The following is a 17,696-nucleotide window of genomic DNA, read 5'->3' as shown; positions in this document are numbered from 1 at the left end:
TCACTTCATACTCTTCTGCACCCTGAGCTATCTCCCTGTGCATAAGCAGCCCTTCCTTCTCCTATGATTATTCTCTCCAGGGCGTGTGTCTACTTGAGGTAAATGTTTAACTCACATGCCTGTACTTTGTTTGGCTGGAAACCACAGTTGTGGGTTCAATTCCAGACCTGAAGGGCAGCTAGGGGCCATAGTCTCAGTGGTTACACCAGGCTCTATTGGACCAGCAAACCTGGTCCCCACCTTCTTTTTTTTTTTTTGCCTCCAAATGATTTTGAGTTTTGTTCCAAATTGTTCTCCCTCTTTATGCAGGATCTCCTACATCCCTTCCAAGTGGATGGCAGTGGTAGCTGGGCATCATCTAGTTCTTCTGGTCTCATAGTTGTATAGGTTGCAGATCAGATGGTGTACCAGTCGCTAGGACTGATTGTTTCCATTAATTTTGGTTTTCTTCTTTCTTCTTGACGAGGAGAGACCCGTTGTTGCATAATCTTCTAATACTTCTTGGCACCTAATGAATATTGAGCATTTACAGAATGTCTGGCTTTGTGCTAAGCACTTATCTTATTAGTCCTTACAACAAATAATGGTTACCAGTATCCATGAGCAAATGGATTGAAGTGCAGTAATCCTCTCACATAAAACCAAAAACCAAACCCACTGCTATAGAATCAATTCTGACTCACAGTGACCCTACAGGATAGAGCAAAAGTTCCCAATGGGGTTTCCAAAGCTGTAACTCTATACAGAAACAGATTGCTTCATCTTTCTCCCATGAAGCAACATTATGGTTAGCAGCTGAATGCTTTTAACCACTGTGCCACCACAGCTCCTTGGTCTCCTGCACAGAAGGTGAGAATTCTACCACTGAACCACCACTGAAGGCCCATTAGCAGATGTGTAATCAGTGACTCTCTACAGTCAAGTTTACAGTAGAGAATGCACCAAGAGGAGCTGGTGTGGGTTCACTGTCCCAGTCTGTCCCTGTAGCTAAAATACTGCCAGCTGCATCCAGGGAATTTTAGTGGAACAGACAATTTTTGACCCCGAAAACACTGCTCCTTACTGTCATGCAGTCCAACGCAACTTTTTCTTTATATTGAGGTTGGAATTTTGCCACTCTTTAAAATAGTAGCTAAGACTTTACTTCATAGTTAATAAACTGTAGGAGAGAATTCATTTGTAGCTAAATGTAAAAAAATCTAGTAGTATTCTGATCCTGGGATAGATTCAGGATGGTTGGGGTAGATTTAAAAATATATAACTAGAAGTAAGAAAATGAATTTAAAATAAAATGTTTAAAGAAAGATTTCAATAATGTGTGATAAAATAAATTACTTAAAACCAAAACTCAGCTTGTACATTTAGTACTCTAAATGGCTGATACAATGAGCACAACTGTTCCTTTGTTTTTGTCATGTCAAGGCCTACTTTTTCAAATGATACTTGACAGATGCTTAGTTAGAAGATAATAGATTCAGATTTATTTTATAACTGTAAGTCAGGTCAGCTTGGTAATACATATACACCTTCCTTGTGAAATTTCGTAAATGTCTAGAACATAGTTGGTGCTGAAAAAATGTTCACTGAATAGATGAATAAATAAATGTAAAAAATGAATTTGATTCTGTTTTTTAAAAATGCAGAATTACACTTTCAATGGCTTCTTTACTAAGATTTGGCAAACAGCATTTAAATATTCAAAATAGATTAGTCTTTATAATGACTGACTTTTAAAATAAGTTAATTAAGCACTTGAATAATATTATGCATACATAGTTTAAGAAGTAAAATTTACATAAAACAATATATTGCAAACTCTTTTCCATATATATCCAGTTTCTACCATTTTATGTAAAAACTATTACTAAATTCTTGTGCACCCTTATATAGACTTTTTCTTTTTTGTAAATAGAAACAAATATAAATATATCATTCTCCCTCTGGGTTTTACAAGCAGTGACAGTGTTTTTCAGTGTGATTTTTCCCTGCCTTGGAGATGTTTCTATGTTAGTACAAGAGATGACTGGCTTGCCGTATTTATGATGATGAGAAGATGATGCTAAAGTGAAAACTCATTTTTACACATGATAAAGATGCTTTTGTCATTCAATCTCAAATTTAAAACAGAAAAAAAAATGGTCATTCCTGATAAAATGTTAATCTTCCTTTTACACAAATAACTCATCAGTGATGAAATCATAAATACAAAACAATGACTTGTTTCAATCTGATAGAATTTTGACATAAATTTAAAATAATTCATTTATTTAAAATACAAGTTTACCCATAGACTGTTGAATAATTTTTAATGTTTTACCAACAGGCAGTAGCTAATGCTAACAAAATATAGCCAAATACACTTATTGATTTATTGTCAACAAGGTGCATAATTGCCTTGTTTTTTCCTTTGTTAGTGGTAGATTTGTACTTAGATACATTCTCATATTTGACCTTGTACAAAAATTTGCTAACATTTTAATTCAACGAGTATTTATTGATTAACCACTAAGCACTCACATGTGTCACGGAATGCAAGAAATATACAAGATCATTTCTGCCTTCCAGAAGCTCAGAGTTCAGTGGCTGACATGAGATACATATTTATAGAATATTGAAGCAAGTGTGACAGATAATGCTTCCTTTCATATGGATCAGCTCCTTTCCACTCCCATTGCTACCAACCTTGGTCAGGCTTTATTTCATCTCATCTAGACAGTCTGCTGTGTTAGAAACTGACCTGGCCTCCCACATTTCACAACCCCCATCTCCTATGACAGAAAATGATGCCATATGAGATACTAGCTCCAGTGATTTCACTCTCTTATAAAAACAAAATAAATATAAATCCCCATGGCTTTAAAGGACCTCTTGATTGTAGTTTATATATGATATTTCTAGTTTGGGTTCCTTTCACTCCCTTCTTCACTCCTTCATCTCTTTTCCCCATTCAAAGTCTATTTTTTTCCCCTGAAAACATTTTACACTGGCTTGATTTATTTCCTTTCCCTTGCACTATTTCCTCTTCAAGAAATATCAACTCCTCTTTTCAGGATTCTGTTATCCATCTTAAATAGTATTCACAAATAATTTACAGTCAATATCAAAAAGTGTGTGTGTATGTGCTCAAGTATACATGCATGTGTGTAGTAAACAAAACTACATGTGTGGAGATTATCAGGAAAATATTACTTTGGATATACCATTTTATTTTGCATTTATCAAAATCCTGCCTTTGCAGGTTTTTAAGATATAAACTCCATAACCCTGTAGAATTTATTTCAGTAATTTGGTTAAGAATTAATTTTATATATTAAAGAAGATCAGATATAAACCAATATGTTGGTGAAATTATTACTTACTGTGGTAGCACAATGAATATCTTTCCATACTGTGGCTTCCCTGGAGAGATCAGAGACTTCAAACAAATTATCAAGAATCACTTCCCCAATCATGTCATGTCTAGAAAATCTGTCAAAGTCATATACACTGAAATGTAGTTTTCGGTTGCTTAGTTGATCATATTCTACAGGAAATTGAAAGCTTTCATCAAATAGAGGATTTAACGTCTTTCTGTGCACACGGGTCTGAAACTTTTTTTTCCTATCTGGAAGAAGATATATCTTCACATAAGGGTCAGATGTTCCTGTGAAGTCTTTAGCAGGAAGATCTAAGGCTTTGATAATTTTAACAACTAGAAGTTCATTTTCATAGTTATACTGAAGGGTAAAGTTAAGTTTCCCACAGGTTTTGACATCTTCTTTTCTGTTGCCCTCAGAATCAACTGATTTCTGTTTGTAGAGTTCTGGTTTGATCCTTCCAATGCTGGTTGTAGTTTCCCCTCTTTGTAAAACAGGTTCTGTGCCCATACTGAAATCAACACTGGAAACCTGCATCTGCCTTGGTAGGTGTCTCCGGAAGGAATTGTGGCTGTACATACATATAAACAAACAAGACTTAAGTAGATCATTTTGATGACAGTGTTGCACATTTGCATATCACTATTCCCCATCCCCCAGATAATTAAGATGTATAATCAAAGAGCTACTTAGAAAAAATTCTCAAATGCCAAAGCAGTACAATAGTCCCACAAAAAGTTCTAAACTTATACAAGCACCTGAAACACAAAACTCTCCATTTTTTATGAATTTTTCAAAATTTGTACTCCCAATCAAAAGTGCATCATGAAATATAATTATAAAAACTTTATGACCAACAAAGTTCAATATCTGACACAATATTATAAATGTTATCAATTATCTGAGTATGTCACAATATAAGCATTATGCAGAGAAACACATTCAGGTGGCTGGTTTCTTTTCATCTAGATTTGAGTCTTATGCACTTTACATTTCAGTGACTATATTATTAAAAATATATATTATGAGTACTCATAATCTTATACTGTGCTAATTATTTCTAATACTTGAGATAACTAAATATTTGGTTTTAAAATGAATATATAGTTGTGACAGCCAAATGAGTACATTTTCCTTTTTTCCAACATGAGGTGGACTTCAGAAACTCAAAGGATTAATGAATGTATATTTTTAGATATTGAGGCTAACGTAATATAATTTTTTAATTAAATCTGAGCTTCCTATAGACACTGTTACTATTCATCTAGCAACATTTTCAGAACATTACGTATGTTCGCTTCCTACTGTCTCGCAAATGTAACTTGCATTAAGATGTGCTTCTCTTATCTTCCTCCATGATTTCTGGTATGAGCTATGTTAATCTATGTGACTTCTCAAGGTTTAGTCCTAGTTCTTCTCTTCTTTTGTTGCTTCAGACTCTCCATCAGCCTAATCATCAACTTTTGAATTATAATCATTATCTAGAAGCTGATGATTCCAAAGGTATATCCTAGATATAAAACTTCTAGTCTAATATCTCTAAATCTCTAAAAAAAACCCATTGCTGTCGAGTCAGATCTGACTCATAGTGACCCCTCCTTGGGTTTCCGAGGCGATATCACTATGAAAGTAGATTGCCCAACCTTCCTTCCGGGGAGTGGTCAGTGGGTTTGAACCACCAGCCTTCTGGTTAGCAGTCAGATGCCTTAGGCACAGGCCATCAGAGCTCTGAGGAAGATTTATACATTGATGTTCTATTTTCACCCCAAACCCAAGCAAAGTCATCATTTTCTCCCCTCTGGTCTCAAACCTGTTCTTTCTCCTACACTCTCTGACAATAGTGCAAACATTTTTATCAGTCATTCATGCTTATAAATGAGCAGTATGCATTGAAGCACCTTCTCTTCATCCAGTAGATTTAATTAATTTTCTAATACTATTGATAATTCTTTTGAAACATCTCATAAAGTCCTTCATTCTGCTCCATTCCCACCGCTTTCAGTCCAGATCCTCATCACTTTGTACTTTGCTTTCTCTGTGAGTGTTCCACTGGCTTTCTTTCTTCCTGCTCCCTCTTACCCTTAATGTCTACCCAGCACATGGTCAGGGGACTTCAAAAAATTTTACTTGCTTCTGTTGTCTATTGCATCAGGTCTATAGCTTTTACAATGCTGAGTAAAACTGAGGACATTGTTTAATGAATACTTGATTAATTGATGCACACACAAAGTTGATTTATTTAAGTGGAATAAAAAAATAGTGAATATACAGAAGTGAGATACTTATGCATGGTAATTTGAGAAGTACTTACAAGTTGTTGTTGAACCTAGGAAGAAGAAGCAGCAGGGGCAAAGAGGCAAAGATGGAATTAATGCTAGCTATCTCTACATGATGCCACCATGAGTTGGAATCAACTCATAGACAACTGGTTTATCTTCTAATATCTGAGGGCAGTCATGACTGTTTCACATATTAAAAACAAAATGACTGATTAAGTTAAAATTTGATTATAATTAGAGAATCCTATTTCTGAATAAGAAGCTCTGGTAGTACGGTGTTTAAGGCATTTGAATGCTAACCAGAAGGTTGGCAGTTCAAACCCACCAGCCACTCCATGGAAGGAAGATGGGGTAATCTACTTCTGTAAAGATTTATTACCTTGGAAACCCAATGGGGTCACTATGAGTCAAAATCTATTCGATGGCAGTGGGTATTTCTGTATATCTGTCAGTTTGTTGTACTGTGGTGGCTTTTGTGTTGCTGTGAGGTTGGAGGCTATGCCATCAGTATTTCAAATTCCAGCAGAGTCATCCATGGTGGACAGGTTTCAGCAGAGCTTCCAGACTAAGACAGACTGGGAAGAAAGAAGTGGCCTTCCACTTCTCAAAAAATTGGCCAGTGGAAACCTTATAATTAGCACTGAAACAGTGTCTAATATATGACTGGAAAACTTTATGAATAGTCCTGAAACATTGTCTGATATAGTGCCAAAAGAGGAGCCCCTCAAATTGAAAGGCATTCAAAATATGACTAGAGAAGACTTGCCTCCTCAATGTAGAGTCAACCTTAATGATGTGGATGGAGTAAAGCTTTCAGGATCTCCATTTGCTGAGGGGTCATGGCTCAAAATGGAAGGAATAGCTGCAAACATCCATTAAATATTGGAACATGGAATGTATGAAGTATGAATCTAGGAAAGTTGGAAGTTGTCAAATATGAAATGGAACATCTAAAGATCGATATCCTAGGCATTCGTTAACTGAAATGAACTGAAATTGGAATTTTGAATCAGACAACCATATGGTCAACTATGCTGGGAATGGCAAATTAAAGAGGAATGGTGTCACATTCATTGTCACAAAGAATGTTTTGAGATCTATCCTGAAGTACGATGTTGTAAGTGATAGGATAATATCCATACACCTGTAAGGAAAACCAGTTAATACTACTATTATTCAAATTTATGCACCAAACACTAAAGCAAAAGATACATAAATTTAAAATTTTCACCAAATTCTGCAGTCTGAAACTGACCAAACATGAAATAAAATGCATTGACGATTACTGATGATTGGACAGTGAAAGTTGGAAACAAAGAAGAATTATCAGTAGCTGGAAAATGTGGCCTTGGTGATAGAAATGATGCTGAAATAGCAGGGTAGAATTTTGCAAGACCAAATATTTGCTCATCGCAAAAAACCCTTTTCAACAACATAAATGACAGCTATACATGTGGACTTAACCAGATGGAATACACAGGAATAAGATCAACTATATCTGTGGAAAGAAGTGATGAGAAAGCTCAATATCATCATTCAAACAAGGCCAGGAGCTGACTGTGGAAAAGACAGACTATCAATTGCTCCTATGCAAGTTCAAGCTGAAGAAAATTAAACAAGTCCACAAGAGCCAAATTATGACCTTGATTATATCCCACTTGAATTCAGAGACCATCTGAAGAATAGATTTGATGCATTGAACACCAATAACTGAAAACCAGATGAGTTGTGGGGTGACATCAAGACCATTGTACATGAAGAAAGCAAAAGGTCATTAAAAAGAGAGGAAAGGAAGAAAAGACCAAAATGGACGTCAGAAGAGACTCTGAAACTTGCTCTTGAAGGCAAATGGAAAAAATGATGAAATGAAAGAGCTGAGCAGAAGATTTCAAAGGGTAGGTCAAAAAGACAAAGTAAAGTATTATAATGAAGTGTGCAAAGACCTAGAGTGAGAAAACCAAAAGGGAAGAACACACTTGGCATTCTTGAGCTGCAAGAACTGAAGAAAAAAAATCAAGCCTCAAGTTTCAATATTGAAGGTTTCCATGGGTAAAATATTAAATGATCCAGGAAGCATCAAAAGAAGATGGAAGGAATATGCAGAGTCACTGTACCAAAAAGAACTGGTTGATGTTCAGTTATTTCAGGAGGTAGCATATAATCAAAAACCAGTGGTATGGAAAGAAGAAGTTTAGGCTTCACTGAAGCAATAAGTGAAAACAAGGCTCTGGAAATTGATGGACTACCCATTGAGATGTTTCAACAAATGGATGTATCACTGGAAGCAATTACTGGTCTATGCCGAAATGTTTGGAAAACACTACCTGGCCCGCTGACTGGAAGAGATCTATATTTGTCCCCATTCTAAAGTAAGGTGATCCAACAGAATGTGGAAGTTATTAAATAATATCATTAATATCACACACAAGTAAAATTTTGCTAAAGATAATTTAAAAACAGTTGCAGCAGTATATTGACAGAGAATGTCCAGAAATTCAAGCCAGATCCAGAAGAGGATGTAGAAAGAGGGATATCATTGCTGATGTCAAGTGGATCTTGGCTGAAAGCAAAGAATACTAGAAAGATGTGTACCTGTGTTTTATTGAATATGCAAAGACATTTGACTGTGTGGATCATAACCAATTATGGATAACACTGTGAAGAAAGGGAATTCCAGAACACTTAACTGTGCTCATGAGGAACCTGTACATAGACCAAGAGGGTGCCATTCGAACAGAACAAGTAGATACTGCATGGTTAAAAATCAAGAAGAGTGTGCATCAGGGTTGCATCTTTTCACCATACTAATTCAGTATGTATGCTGAGCAAATAATCCAAGAAGCTGAACTGTATGAAGAAGAATGTAGAATCGGAATTGGAGGAATTCTCATTAACAACCTGTGATATGCAGATGATACAACTTTGCTTGCTGAAAGTGAAGGTGACTTGAGGCACTCACTGTTGAAGATCAAAGACTACAGTCTTTAGTATGGATTACATTTCAACACAAAGAAAACAAAAATCCTTACAACTGGAACAATAAACAACATCATGATAAATGGAGAAGAGATTGAAGTTGTTAGGGATTTCATTTTACTTGGATCCACAATCAACACCCATGGAAGCAGCAGTCAAGAAATCAAATATATTGCACTGGGCAAATCTGCTGCAAAAGACCTCTTTAAAGTGCTAAGAAGCAAAGATGTCACTTTGAAGATAAAGATGCGCCTAACCCAAGTCATGGTATTTCCAATTGTCTCATATGCATGTGAAAACTGGGCAATGAATAAGGAAGACCAAAAAAGAGTTGATGCCTTTGAATTGTGTTGGCGAAGAATATTGAAAACACCATGGACTGCTAGAAGAGAACAAATCTGTCCTGGAAGAAGTGCAGCCAGAACGTCCTTTGACACCAGAATGGCCAAACTTCATCTCACTTACTTTGGTCATGTTGTTTGAAGCAACCATTCCCTGGAGAAGGATATCATGATTGGTAAAATAGAGGGTTAGCAAAAAAGGAAAAGACCCTCAACAAGATGGATTGACACCATGGCTGCAACGATGGACTCAAGTATAAGAATGATTGTGAGAATGGTGCACGACCTGGCAGTGTTTCATTCTGTTGTACGTACGATCTCTACAAGTTGGAGTTGACTCAGCGGCACTTAACAACAGCATTTCTGTGTAGAGAAACATACTAATTTATCTTAGATGAGCAATTAGTGCTGAATTAAAACTACTGATTTTAAGATCCAATGTTTCAGTTTCTGTACCCTAATGAATACATACATAAAAGTCTTCACTAATTTAAATTTTGAAATTGTCTGTGTCTTCAGATCTATCCCATCTTAATGGATAGACATTAAGCCCTATTTTAATGGATAGGCATGCAATCAAATGTATTTGACCTATAGTTTATCCTAGCTATACATGATCAGTAGCATAAATGAGGGTCAGAAAAAGGTCAGAAAACATTTATGAACATGAGAATACAAAAATGGAAAGACGGCATGTGTTGTTCTGAATTATTAAAGAGGCCTAGTCGACGGCAAACAACAACAACAACAACGGTATAATCTAGTTTGTATAGTCAATGTTCCTAAAATATTTATAATATTTTATTAAATAATATACTTGTTAAAATCACTTTAACTTATGCAAACTTCAGTAAGATTTTGAATATATCTGTTAATTGTTATAAGCAAAAACTCTCAAGAATTTGATTTCTTATATATAATATTTATTTCATAATTTCACACACCTATTACTTGTGCTTATCAGCATAATAAAATTTTAATCTTCTCTTCCTCCCTAAAACTCAGTAATTTCTTCTTTATGCCTTTGAATATAATTGTGCAGCTGTAAAGCCTCTTCTAAAAGGAATCAAAGAGTAGTAACATTTTTGTTCTAGTAAGCCAGTGCCCTAATTATAGGGTAAATAGTGCATAATATATGTCACAGTTTAACTAGTCAGTTGCGTGAAGCTTTAATTATTACAATGCTATACACTATTACCATGACAACACAGATCTTTTTCTTCTTCTCTCCCCCTCCTCCATCTTTTTTTTTTTTTTCTTTTGGAATGACAGTGATAAGTGACTATTTAGACCCATGCAAATATCCAGCCAATCAAAATACAGGCCATCTGACTGACCTATTACTGATCCAATTCTTACCCTTCAAGCCTAGGTACCATGTACCTTCCCAAATGGATAAAGGAAAAACTTTACCCATCCCACCTGGAGCATTTGAGGATAATTAGATATAGTCAATATTATTTAGTGCCACAGGAATATAATCCATTAGGATGGTGATTTTTAAATACTTACTGTCAACAGTAAAAAAAAAATCTAAGTTCAGGAGTTGAAAATGTAAAGACAGAGTCAGTCTGGTAGATGAGTGGGTAGTGTCCTGGAATCTCACTGGAAACTAAACCAATTTTTTTCTCTCTATTCAGCAGAATAATGTGAGGATAACTATATTGAGACATGGTGGAAAAGTGCTGGACTGGAATCAGACTGCAGTTTGGTCCCAGCCTCCCTAGGTAGTAAAGGCAACTTTAGGCAAGTCACTTAACTTGTTGGAGTTTTTTAATTTCCTCATCTATAAAACAGTCTTTTCACAGTTTTTTGAGGCAATCAAATGAAATATCATAGATAAGACTTTGAATATATAATTTCTCATGTATATATTAGTTGTTATTACTGGAAACTCAAGACACAAGGAGCTGAAGTACAAGGTCCATAATGAACTCTCCAGTCTTAACAATCTGAAATCTAGATTTTCTGTTTGAATATACACAGAGGCCCAAAGTCATTCCTGTGTGACATGACCAGGACCACTATCCCAGACAATGGGAATCCTCTTGACTAAATTGCTACTCAGCACCTAGCAGTCCCCTTACCCTCTTTTTATTTGCAGTGTCTTTGTTGTTGTTAGGTGCTGTCAAAATGATTTTGACTCATGGTGACCCATGTGACAGAGTAGACCTGCCCCATAGGGTTTTGTTGCTGTAATCTTTACAGAAGCAAATTGGTAAGTCTTTCTCTCTTGGAGACACTGAGTGGGTTCCAGCCACCAACTGTTCAGTTAGCAGCTTAGAGCTTAACCATTTACATCACCATTGCTTGTCTTAGTGTCTTTTACCATTTATTAACTTTACCTTAGATATTGCTTGAGAAATCACAGCAAGGAAAAACAAAAATATATTTACCAGCATTTTATTTATATATTATTATATTTATTATATTTATTTAAGTATTTATATTTATTATATTTATTTATATATTAAGTATGTTGCCTTGTATGCATGTGAGAGCTGGACAATGAATAAGGAAGACCGAAGAAGAGTTGATGCTTTTGAGTTGTGGTGCTGGCGAAGAATGCTGAAAGTACCATGGACTGCTAAAAGAACTAACAGATCTGTCCTGGAGGAAGTGCAGCCAGAATGCTCCTTGGAAGCAAGAGTGGCCAGACTTCGTCTCACCTATTTTGGTCATGTTGTAAGAAGGGACCATTCCCTGGAGAAGGATGTCATGCTTGGTAGGGTGGAGGGTCGACGAAAGAGGGGGAGGCCTTCAACGAGATGGATTGATACGGTGGCTGCGATGATGGGCTCAAGTATAGCAGGGATTGTGGGGCTGGCGTGGGATCGGGCAGTGTTTTGTTCTGCTGTGCATGGGGTCGCTATGAGTCGGAAACGACTCGACGACACTTAACAACAAGAAGTATGTTTAAAAGGCATTCATCTCTCCTTGTTTTAATATTAAAATTTATATTGGAAATTGTCACCATATTCTAAAAATTATAACCCATTTCATAGATGAGGATACTCAAATAGTGAGACTAAATTAATTTCTGATTAACAAAGTTTTCATTCTTTGTTTCCCATTTTCTTCCATTCAATTGGAAAAAATGACAAGAATGATTCATTCAGTACCCTCAATTTAAGCATATACCATGTAAGGTACTCTATATGAATAAAGGGAAACAAACAAACAAAAAAACAACTGCTATGAGTCAATTCTGATTGATGGCATCCGCATGTGTGTTAGAATGGAGCTGTGATCCGTAGTTTTCAAGGCTTTGATCTTTTGGAAGTAGATACCAGGCCTTTCTTCTGAGCTGCCTTTTAGTTAGTAGCTGAGCACTTAAACATTTGTGCTGCCCAAAGATTCCTAAAGAGAGACTAAGCTATATGAGACAGTAAAATTAATTTTTAAAATAATTCATTGTGTGACATCAACAAAATCCTCTCTATCTTTAATCTCTCTTCTGAATGTTCTCATCCTACTGCTCAAGGGAAGCCAGGCTCTCCCCCAAGGACAGTTCCTTTTGTGGCTCTCTCTTGTGGTAGCTGATATTTTCACCATAGCTCTTGTTCCACTGGGCCTATGAGTGGAATATTTATTCATTTTTTTTGTTCCCCATTACCACTTCCAGGCCATTCTCCTTTTATCTCCTATAAACCACCACTCTGCATTCTGAAGCTCAAGGCATTTGACTGCTAACCAGATGACTGGCAGTTCAAACCCACCAGCCATTCCTTGGAAGCCAATCTGCTTCCATAGAGATACTGCCTTGGAAACCCAAGGAGGGGTTGCTATGAGTCGGATCTGACTTGATGGCAGTGAGTTTGGTTTTGGCTTACCACTAATTACTATCATTTATTGATACCAAATCCACTACCTTTAATTTCTTCATTATTTTGGTTCCTGGTTCATGACACTCTTGGACAATATTTTAGTTCCAATCCTTAGAAATGTACATGTTGCTTCCAATCACTTGGTCTTTAGGTTCCTTGAACTCCTCTCCTCCTATAATATTATTCTCCACTTACCTTCATTACTCACTTCGATGGGCTTAGCCATATTTCATCATTATCTTTGACTGCAAACTCTCTCAACCCCAATTTCATGCATGCCCCTCTCTGATCAACACTTCTTATTTTCCCATCTCAGACCCTCTTATACCCCAACTTAGATAGCCCTGTAACTCATTAGAACCTCCAATTCATTTCATAATAGTTAACTTTTTGAGATCATCTATCACTCCTTATCCAATATAAATTTCACTGTCAAGCATTAGAGTCACTCTCTTATATACACCCTCAATTCCCTTGTTTCTCTCTACCTTAGTTTTAGGGAAAAACCACAGCCTTGATTGAATTCAATTCTCCATCTTTTCTACACTTGTACACATGCAAGTAAAAGTGACTGGAGAAAACCATAATATAGTTCTCTCTGTTCCATTTTAAATTCATGAGCACATCTCCCTCTTACTCTCCTAGATTCCCAAGACAACTATTTCATACCTTCTCTCCTTTCTTCAAACATTCATCACTTCCTCATTCTCACTCTCAATGAATGATTTGCTTCCATTTCACTAAGAAAATTGAAGCAAAGGGCAGAAACCTTTCATAGACTCCCACTACCTCATCAATCCTTTGACCAGCATCAGTATTCATATATTTTGCTTTCCTGCTTGGTATTACATTAACTACCCACACTATCTACAGCCAATTCCCTCATGTCACCTTTAAAAATATTCCTTTCTCTTTCCTGCATTTTTTTGTCCCTCATCTCTATTGGATTGTTACCATCAACATAAGAGCATACTGTTTTTATAAGCATACTATCCTGAGAGGACTTTCTATTCGCCCCAATTCTACTCTCAGTATTGCTGTTTCTCTGTCACATATGTAGCAAAACTCCTTCAAAGAGCTGACTGTATTTGCTGTCCAATTTCTTTCCTCCCATTCTATTTAAATCTACTCTAATTAGCTTTTCACATGCTCCACTCTACCAAAACTGCTCTTAAAAAGGTCAACAATGTTTCTCTGACATTCCTAAGCCCATAGGTCAATTCTCAGAGGTGAATTCTTGGTGCTTATCATGCTTGATACACGAGTCACTTGACAGTTAATCACTCTGGTTTGTTTATTACTCTCTTCACTCGGCTTCCAAAGCACAATCTCCGTGCTTTCCTTCTATTTGACTAGTCTCTACTCCTCCATTTATCTTGCTCTTCCTAATGTTTTTAATAATGGAATACTTCAAGGCTTAAGCTTTGATCTTCTCTTTCCTGTCTACACTCACATCTTTGATGATAGCTTGGGATATCAGCTATATGTTGAGGATCTCACATTTATATATTCACTTCAGATTCTCTTCAGAATTCCAGAGTCATTTCTAGTTGCCTACTCATATTCTCCACATAGATTACTAAGAGAATCCTCAAACTCAAAAAGTCTATAACTTACTTCAGTCACAGTCTTACCTATACCTACTTCATCTTTATAGACACTCAGACCAAAACTTTGACTCTTGACTCTTTTCTTTTTACTCATATGCCCAGTAGATCTGTCAGGATATTCTGTTTATTCTACCTTCAAAATATATCCAAAATCCAGCCAGTTCTTACCACCACTGCTGGACATTTTCCTGGTCTGAACCACTATCACCTCTGACCTGGATTATAACTCCTTAGAGGACTCTTGCTTCCATCCTGTGCCTGCTCCCATGTCTGTTATTAAGTTGGCAGACAAAGTAATTATTTCAAAACGTAAGTCAGATCATGCCACTCTTCTTTAAAACCCTCCAGTGGCTTCCCATCTTCCTGGGGCTAAAACCCTATCATGGTTTTGTCCCTGCTACCTCTCTGAAGAGGTTAATTACATGTCTACAAACTGAAGGGTTGGTGGTCAAAACCCACCCAGAGGGGCCTTAAAAGACAGGCATGCAAGTTGCTTCTAAAAGGTCACATCCTTGAAAACCCTGTGAAGCAGTTCCGATCTATACACATGAGGTTGTCACAGTTTAGAATTGACTGGAAGGCAGCTAGCATAAACAACATTTTTCTACCTTGATCTTTCTGTGACAGTCATACTGGAGTCCTTACTGATGTTAGAACACACAAGGCAGGTCTAGTCTCAGAGCCTTTGTAGTAGCTGCTTTGTTTGCATTAAAGATCTCTCCTCCCACCCACATGGTCCACTTTTCTATTTCAAGTCTGTCCTCAGCTGTTACCTTCCCAGTGAGTCTATGACTGCTATTTTAAAAGGATAATTACTATCTGCTATTCATCAATATCTACCAGTCCCTTTATTTTACCTATTATTTTCTATAGAATTAATTATCTTCTAGTAAATCAAATAAAACAAACCTGTTGCCATCCAGTTGATTCCAACTCAGAGCAACTCTACATGACAGAATAGAACTGCCCCCATAGGATTACCAAGGGAAACCATAGAGTTTATGGGAGCCGACTGCCACATCTTTCTCCCACAGAGCAGCTGGTGAATTCTAACTACCTACCTTTCAGTAAGTAGTAGCATAGTGCTTAACTGCTGTGCCACCAGGGCTTCTTTGCCTTCTAATACATCATAAAATTTACTTATTTATATTGTCTGGTACCTCTCCATAAGAATGTGGGTGAAGATTTTTGACCATTTTGTTCCCTGATGTCTACCAAATGTCTAAAAAGTGAGAACTTCATAGTAAGTTCTCATAAATACTGGTAATTAAATAAACAAAATATTACTCCTAAAAAGTTAGTCATATGAGTAAATAAGAATCTAATAAAAATGATTATTTGGGGAACCAGTTGGTTTGCTGGTCAAGGGAGTAAAATAATGGCTGAAAATTCATTTAAATAACATCTTTTTTTCAGTTCAAGTAATTAACAGGCAATTGTTCTTTAATAGCAACTAATGCAGCAAAGTGTCTAAGGCATTTGACTGCTAACCAGAAGGCTGGCAGTTCAAACCTACCAGCCACTCCTCAGAGGAAGATTCAGCAATCTACTTCCCTAGTGATACTGCCTCAGAAACCCAAAGCAGGGTCACTATGAGTTGGAGACGACTCAATAGCAGTGAGTTAATGAAATAAATGTTTGGTTATTCTCAAAATATCTGCCCCTGACCTCTCTCCATGTTAAAGAAAAGTGGTAACAAAATGAGGGATAGTAAGGAATTGCTTTTTCTCTGGCATATATTTAAAGGGATATATATGTAAAAGTAGGTTGGAAAATATTTCTTGGTAGTTTGTGATCAACAAATAATTTTCTGAGAGTATAGTCATAGGCATGATCATAGTCACAGTCCTCCAACTGAGTTTACCTACCACCTTGGGAAACCTTTCTTTTGTACCTCCACATCACATCTTCTTGAGCACATTGCAAATAGTGTATTAAAACTATGTTTTCATATCTATCTTCCACTGTCCAACCCTGTAACTAGATTTTGGTCTTTATAATAGTAGAGGCTAAGTATTATTCATCTTCTTATGCATTTCATGATAAGCATATGGTAGGACTCAGGAAATATCTTGCAATTTTACAAAAATAATTTATCCTAAGTTTCCTGTGATTAATAAAATCAAACTCTCCAGACCTTACCTATTATCTTCTTATACATTTCATAATAAGCATATGGTCCCCCTCACTGCCGCAGAGTCAGATCCGACTCACAGTGACTCCTCCTTGGGTTTCCAAGGTGGTATCAACCTTCCTTCCAAGGAGTGGCTGGTGGGTTTGAATTGCCAGCATTCTGGTTAGCAGTCAAATGTCTTAGGCACTATGCCACCGGAATTAGGAAATACTTGGAATTTTACAAAAATAATTTATCCTAAGATTCCTGTGATTAATAAAATCAAACTCCCTTACCTATATTATAAAAAAGGAGAGCCCAATCAATTTCTAATTAATTCTTGTTTACAGAAGATAATACTCATGCATACCAGAAAAACCACCTCTCCAAGTTTGAACCTGTCGTATAAGGGTTTTCTCTGATTTTCTTGATTCAAAGAGTCATTGCTGTTCAGAATAGAAGCAAATGTATTGACCCAATACAGATGTTTCATAAAGGAGATTTTTTTTTTTTAACCTCTTCAAACACCTTCAAAGCTAGTTTCATGAGCTTTTATTTCAAGGAGACAGATCTCAGTTCTTGCCATTGTTTTCAGCAAACATTACTTCTTGATATCCTAGATCTAGCACTATATCCTTTAAAATCCCTGTTGTGTAACAACTACTTTTCTATTCCTTTCAGTGTCCTAGAATGGATCATTTCATTTTGCTGTTTTTTGAGAGGAATTTTGAATTTAAAAAATCTCCTATGGTAGGGAAAATTATTCAATTCAGTTTTATGCATCTTTACATAATTCTCCATTTCTCTTTAACAGTATATATTGTTATTTTCAACATGGTGTATGATGACTTTAAAAATTATTTTTGTAATCACCAATATATCGTTCTAAATCCATCAGCACATACAGGTCAATTATCTCTTTCCATGTTCATTTTCCTGCTTTTGTTCATGTTCAATTGGATCTACCATTATGTTTCCTAATTGCTTATTTTTCATTAGGTACTTAGACTCCTCTCTAACAGTGGCTTACCTATGTAACTTCTCAACCTGAACAAATTACTTTGCATTTATTATTCAACTCATCTTTACACCATTAGTGAATGCACAGAAGATCTTTTTACTCATCCTAGGAGCTCTGGTAACATAGTGGCTAAGGCACTTGACTGCTAACCAGAAGGCCGGCGGTTCAAACCC

General features: G+C 36.4%; 1 protein-coding gene across 1 annotated transcript in view; it reads right to left on the bottom strand.

Moving 5' to 3' along the window:
• The window catches only part of SYT10 (synaptotagmin 10), an 80,328-nt gene that overhangs the window by 21,797 nt on the left and 40,835 nt on the right, over positions 1–17,696 (bottom strand). The window contains exon 3 of the mRNA XM_007943157.2: positions 3,360–3,927. Coding sequence (XP_007941348.1) covers positions 3,360–3,927 — 568 coding nt within the window. The remainder of the gene's footprint in view (positions 1–3,359; positions 3,928–17,696) is intronic.

This window comes from Orycteropus afer, unplaced genomic scaffold (assembly GCF_000298275.1).
Source record: "Orycteropus afer afer isolate SDZICR_OR568_19922 unplaced genomic scaffold, OryAfe1.0 scaffold00100, whole genome shotgun sequence".
NCBI classification, from domain to species: Eukaryota; Metazoa; Chordata; class Mammalia; order Tubulidentata; family Orycteropodidae; genus Orycteropus; species Orycteropus afer.
The sequence above is the reverse complement of the archived record's forward strand: the minus strand, read 5'-3'. Positions and strand labels throughout refer to the sequence as shown.